Source organism: Corapipo altera, unplaced genomic scaffold, assembly GCF_003945725.1.
Source record: "Corapipo altera isolate COAL_440 unplaced genomic scaffold, ASM394572v1 49, whole genome shotgun sequence".
NCBI classification, from domain to species: Eukaryota; Metazoa; Chordata; class Aves; order Passeriformes; family Pipridae; genus Corapipo; species Corapipo altera.
In genome coordinates this window covers 11,292,216-11,298,469 of record NW_020884879.1, presented here as the reverse complement: position 1 = coordinate 11,298,469, position 6,254 = coordinate 11,292,216, and the positions used below count along the sequence as shown (strand labels likewise).

The window sequence follows — 6,254 nt, the reverse complement described above, 5'->3', positions numbered from 1 at the left end:
CCTGCATCTCAATTCTTTTGCTTTATTTTCCCTCCCCCACGTCCAAGCAAACAACCCCCTGCCAGGGAAGGTACTTCTTAGCAGAACACTGAGCCTGTTAACAAAAAAAGGGAGACTTGTGATTTTAATATTTAGAGACTGGGATTTAAACTTCCCTTTGACATAAAGTTTTATACATATATATATTCTTAAACATATAGTCAAATGCAGTTGCTCACAAGGAAAGGAGTAAAACAATGTATTCTGCCAATAAATCAACTTTCCACATACAAAAATAGGGAAACCCAATGACTTTACAAGTTACTTTTTAAATTTCTATTTAAATGATATAATATGGCAGTGGATAAAATGGAAACCAGTATTTAGTCTGTAAGGATTCTTATATACTACTTTTGCTTAATGTATCTGTCTTCAATAGATGTTTTCTCCCTCCCTGTAACTTTTCATGTTTTCTCTCAACACCACTACCCATGTTTATTTTCATCACTGTGATATAAAATACAGCTCCATCGTCCTGTGAACTATATGTAACAAGCTTTCCTTAAAATACTGGCTATACTGAGAAATGACTCAAGGGCTCATCGACTCTTCAAATCAACATTTGTGGTACCACATTTAGTAGCTCTACAACAGAGTAGAGTGACTCATGCATCTAATGACTTGTGGGTGTTGGAGGGGAGCCAAGTTATCAGCTCCATAGAGTAGGTGGAACACGGGGTACGGGGTATCTGACTTGATGAATACATTCATCTTTTTTTCCAGTACAGTTTGCATGTATTCTAAGTCTGTTTTAGTAAAATAAATATACTTATAAATTTGTCTCTGATCTTTAAAACTTGCACACCTTTAAAAGGACTAAGTTAGTATCTTTGTATTCCCCAGCAGTGCAACTATATAAAAGTGTACCAGATTACTTTTGGATTACCATACACTCTGTCCTATTTTACAAGTCCTCTTCAGGATACGTCCATAATGAAGTGCAGGGATCTGTCTGAGAAGTCTGTACCAAACCAGAGGCTGCAAATCAGTCCTCAAATTCTACATGGTTTAACCTATGAAAAAGAGCTGTTAGTAATGTTAGTGAAGGAATAGAGGGACTTAAAGGAGATGTATTAACTGCCTAATATTTCAAGGAGTACTAAAATCAAAACAACTTATACTCAAGTACTCCATTTAAGCATGGGTGTGATTCAGAGATATTTCACTAGAAATGTTAATTTTACATAAAATCATCAATTTAAATGGCCGTGTAAAATAATTGTACAAGCTTGTCTCGCCCTTGCCTTTACACTTTGACCTACAGATCAGATTTAAATGTTGACACTACAAATCTGCCTCTAGGATTATTTTGCTCCAGGTAAAATGGTAAATTATGTATTTGTTTAACTAAAATTGATTTTAAATCAGTCAAACACTTACAAACTCTGTGTATACATATAAATCGATCTACGACTAGCTAAAAAAAACATAGTAGAACTTAGTACAAGAAAGATGATTAAAAATTAGTTTAAATCAAAATGGAGGTTGCAATCAGGGTAAACAGAGAACTTGGACCTAGTGTCTGCTTTGTAGAATTTAACCAGTACTAAACTTTTCCTGAAGGTAAAATGAATGAATATTTGTATCTCTCAAAAAATATTTTCTTTACAAAACAGCAAGCTTATTTTAAACAGTTTAAATGTCATTAAACTTGAGAGGTGACAATGCTGGGTTCTTCCCCCATGAAAAAAATGTACTTCTGCTTTCCGACTAGTTCTACTAGTTCTGACTAGTTCTACTAACAATTTTGTATTCTTTACTTGTTTTGCCTTTGGTTAATGTGTCATGGTTTGGTCATTGACATATCTTGCAGAATAAATACGTTGTCGGATGAATCCTTGAACTACACTCAGGAGTCTCCCAACAATTCAGTGGGAACTTCACTGCTGACTTCAACAACTGAGGTTAAGCCTACTCTGAACGTGTCTAAAAATGCTCAGGATAATAGAATGGATTGACATGAAACACTTGAGCATTGTATTTCATGAAGCCTTTTAGACACTTGAAAGACAAAGATTTAATGGTTAAATATGGGTTTGGTAGTATCCCAGAGACACAATGGTATATATGAGTGATAGTCATATATTAGAATGCTGGGGGAAATGGGCACTAAATCAGGGGATGATGATTCACTGTGTCTTGAATCCAAGAAAAGGCAAAAGATGCTGAGTTTGGTGAAAATTAAAAGGAGGAAGTAAAATTATGTTATGATTTGGGTCTATTTTTCATGATAGACTACGGCTGTATTCAAAAGGAGGAAGTTGGTGTTTTTTCTGATGTATTCTGAGCTAATGAGGAAGGTATTCAAGAAGCTTGCCCATGAGATAACAATGGATTTCAATTACTTGAATACCAATAAGAAAAACAATATGGCAGGACCTAAAATGTCCATCAAATTCCTGCAATATTTTAAGGATGAACTTTTGCTTCATGCGACAGAGACAGTTTTAAGAGGCATTACAAACTTGAATTGCATGACGAGTAGGGAGGAGCTCCTTTTGATTTTAAAGGCAGGAAGTAAGCTGAGTGAAAGTGATCATGACACATTAAACCAAAATAGGCTTCCCTACTCTGAGAAAAAGAGGAAGAAAAAGCATATTAGCACTGCCAACTATGGATTGCATTGTTATGTAGAAATTGTTAAGCTAGCTTTAATCAAGCTAGTCTAGGTACTAAAAGCAGGCTTATCATAACAGTATGCCATTCTATATGAGTTAATTAAACTCTTTACTGTATGGTCTAGGCCTGAGATCAGTCATTTAAAGCTAACCTAGATTTTCTACAGAGAACAATAGACTCATTTTTAATTAAACATACAATAGCAAGCTATCTTGATGTGAACAAAAAGAAGCAAGGGAAGCTTAAGTAGACTGTGTTAACATCACATTAAAAGCTCTTCAAAGATTTGAAAAAAGAAGTCACAATAAGCGGACTTGACTGAAGAGTAACATAAAAGAATATGAATAAAAGAATAAAATTACAAAGCCTACAGTGCAAAATGAGTGACAGGTAAAAAAGAGTATAAAAGGCAACAAGAAAGTGTTCTGGAAATACACTATAAGTGCCCAGATACTCAGTTAAATTTATCTTACCATACAATTTAGAGAAGGAATTAGTTAAAAACTATGTAAATTGTATGTAATTGAGTTAATAGGGCCTACAGAAATCTACTTAATATAATATAGCAAAAATAATCTCTGGGTTGTTAAAAGACTATATAGGTTTGAAGAGACTAGAGAAAAGGATAAAATGCATCTATCTAAGGAAAGCAGGCCTAAAGCTATCCAGATTAATTTTGACCTCAAGGAATATTCTAGAATAAAATTCATGATTAAGAGGTTAGCATAAGGTTGCTAGGAACATATGCACTCACTGTAGTCTAATGCCCTTTTCCTCAATCAATGCACTGATTCAGATGAAAAAGAGAAACGGTAAGTATCAAAGATCTTGAGTTTAGTGTCATTTAAACACCGTCCCATGACAGTTTCATTAAAACAAAATCCAAAGGAAACATAATTTTCATGAAAGTACCAACCAACTGGCATGCTGTTTGTAAAAATCAGACTTGGGGCACCTGCAGTGAGAACCCATAAGGATCTGTTGTCATTTCAGTTCCATTCAGTATTTCCATTAGTGATCTGCAAGATGAAACAGAATAAAGATATATGAAAAATCTGGTTCTCACCAACCTAGAAGCCAGAAGACAGAATCAGATTTCAAAACTAGTTTCATAAGTAGGATAAATGTCTAAAGTTAGCAGGATGAAATCATCAAGGCTAAGGCAAAGTATTATACCTGAGAAGAACTTACACGTACAGCATAAAATAGGGAGAACTAGGTGGCACTATGTTAGAAAAGGTTCTCAGCAGAAGTTTCTGTCATAATAAGAAAAACAAGTTCTTTCTGTATGTATTTATAAACGTTCCTCTCATGTGTGACACATGGGACATAATTACTGCACTCTGGTTGGTGTTGATGGCTTATATCTTAAGATAAAGGTAAAAGTTGTACTGGAAAGAAGCCAGAGTAAAGCTGTAAAAAGAAATAATTTATGAGTGGAGTCTAAAAGAAAAGTGAACAAAACCTGTTAGACTATGAGAAGATGGTATACATATCTGCACACATAAACAATTATATAAATAAATACATATATATTTACACACCAATATTTATTAAAACATATTTGAAGCACATAAATATTATTTACATTGGGTACTGCCCCCTGCTCTGGGATCCCCGACACAAGAAGGACATTGACCTGTTGGAGTGTATCCAGAGGAGGGCCATCAAGATGAACAGAGTTGGTGGAGCACCTCTCCTACAAAGAAAGCCTGGAAATGAGAAGTCTTTGGGGTGACGTAATTGTGGCCTTCCAGTACCTGAAGGGAGCCTGCAAGAAAAATGGAGAGAGACTATTTACAAGAGCATGTAGTGACAGGACAAGAGGGAATGGTGTCAAAAAAGAAAGAGAGCAGGTTTAATCAGATATTAGGAAGAAATGCTTCACTGTGAGGGTGGTGAGGCATGGGAACAGAATGTCCAGAGAAGGGGTGGATGCCCCATCCCTGGAAGTGTTCAGGGCCAGGCTGAATGGGGCCCTGAGCCCCCTGGTCTAGTGGAAGGTGTCCCTGCCCATGGTAGGGGGGTTGGAACTAGATGACCTTTAAGGTCCCTTCCAACCCAAAACCATATATGAATCTGTGATTCTATGATTTCCACTGGAAGTATGACAACACACAGTAAAGAAAATTCAGGTTGGCTATTGGACAAATACATATTCATAAATGCTGTTAGGCATTTGTACAAGGTTCATGCAAGCATTGCAGATTTCCTTCAAACAGGTGCTTTTACAAGTCGATTAGAGAAATAGGTCTTGCAGATGATATCACTGTTTTTCAAACTCTGATCTGTTGCCTCTTTAGATTCTGTGAACTACTCCTAAGAGGACCCTGAAAGACAACACTTCTTCATATTCATGTCCACAAATTGAAAATGTTTGAGTAACACTGATAAATATACACCTGAATCAGCCTCAGCACAGAGAGTAAATCAGACAATATCTTGAGGTCTAGAAGCCTAAACTTCTTTTTATTCCTATGTGAAAAACTACATCCCCTCCATGAATCAATTTTTTTAACTTATAAATACTTAAAGAGCAGCATTTTTATACTGTACAGGAGATCTTGTCAGTAAACACATCGTTCAGATACAGTGGCAGTTGTGTGAACGGAAGGGGTTTTATATGAACTGAGGGATTTTATTTACCTTGCCTTTCCATAGTCTTTCTAGGCAGTGACAGGACTTGAGGAAATGGCATGAGGCTGAGTCAGGGTAGGTTTAGTTTGGATATCAGGAAAATGGTTTTTTTACCCAGAGGGTGGTTGGGCACTGGAACAGGCTCCCCAGGGAAGTGGTCAGGGCACCAAGTCTGACAGAGTTCAAGAAGCGTTTGGACAATGCTCTTAGGCACATGATGTGACTCTTGGGGATGGCCCTGTGCAGGGCTGGGAGTTAGAGCAGGTGATCCTTAAAGGGTCCCTCCGAACTCACGGCGTTCTGTGATTCTAGGCTTTCAATACTTGTCAAGCAGCTCTTGTCACGCGCATCACGGGCAGAATGAAACTCACTGCAATGGCACTACACTGACAATTTTTATTTTAACCCAAACACACGGGCAGTTTCGCGGTGCGATACAGCGTGAGCTTCTCTCCATGTGCGCTTCTCTGCTCCGCGCCGCAAAGGCCCCGCAGGGCCGCAGAGACGCCGTAGCCGTGCGAGGGCGCAGAGCCCTCGGTGCCGCCAAGCTCTTTTTCCCCGGCTGCCTGAGCCACCTTCCCCCGCCTCTCCGCGCTATAAACGGGGCGGGCCGGGCCCGCCAGCCAGGCTGCGGCCACGGTCGGCCCGCTCTCCCCGCCTCCCTGAGGCGCGGCCTGGCCCGGCCCGGCCTGCTGTGGCGGCGGCACCGGCACCTCGGCCGGGCGGCTCTATGGCTTTCATCCGCAGGCGGCGGCTGGAGCGGGAGCTGTACTCCAAGGAGAGGTGAGCGGCACTGCCCCGGCGCTGCCCCGGCCGCCACCGCTCGGCCGCGGCCCCACAGCGGGCCCGGCGGAGCGGCAGCGCGGCCTCCAGGGAGGCCACGGCGGAGCGCCGGGAGCAGAGCCCGGCTGCTGCTGCACTGCCTCGTTTTGTTACTGTTGGGATCAGGTGGCTGGTGA

At 40.0% G+C, this 6,254-nt stretch overlaps 1 protein-coding gene across 3 annotated transcripts in view; it reads left to right on the top strand.

Annotated features, from left to right (window-relative positions):
• Positions 1-5,670: 5,670 nt before the first annotated feature.
• NSMAF (neutral sphingomyelinase activation associated factor) overlaps positions 5,671-6,254 on the top strand; it is a 40,131-nt gene continuing 39,547 nt past the window's right edge. The window contains exon 1 of one of the 3 annotated variants that reach the window (XM_027638492.1): positions 5,671-6,078. In XM_027638492.1, coding sequence (XP_027494293.1) covers positions 6,026-6,078 — 53 coding nt within the window. In that variant the 5' untranslated portion in view covers positions 5,671-6,025. The remainder of the gene's footprint in view (positions 6,079-6,254) is intronic. The other 2 variants (XM_027638490.1, XM_027638491.1) reach the window with 2 other exon arrangements.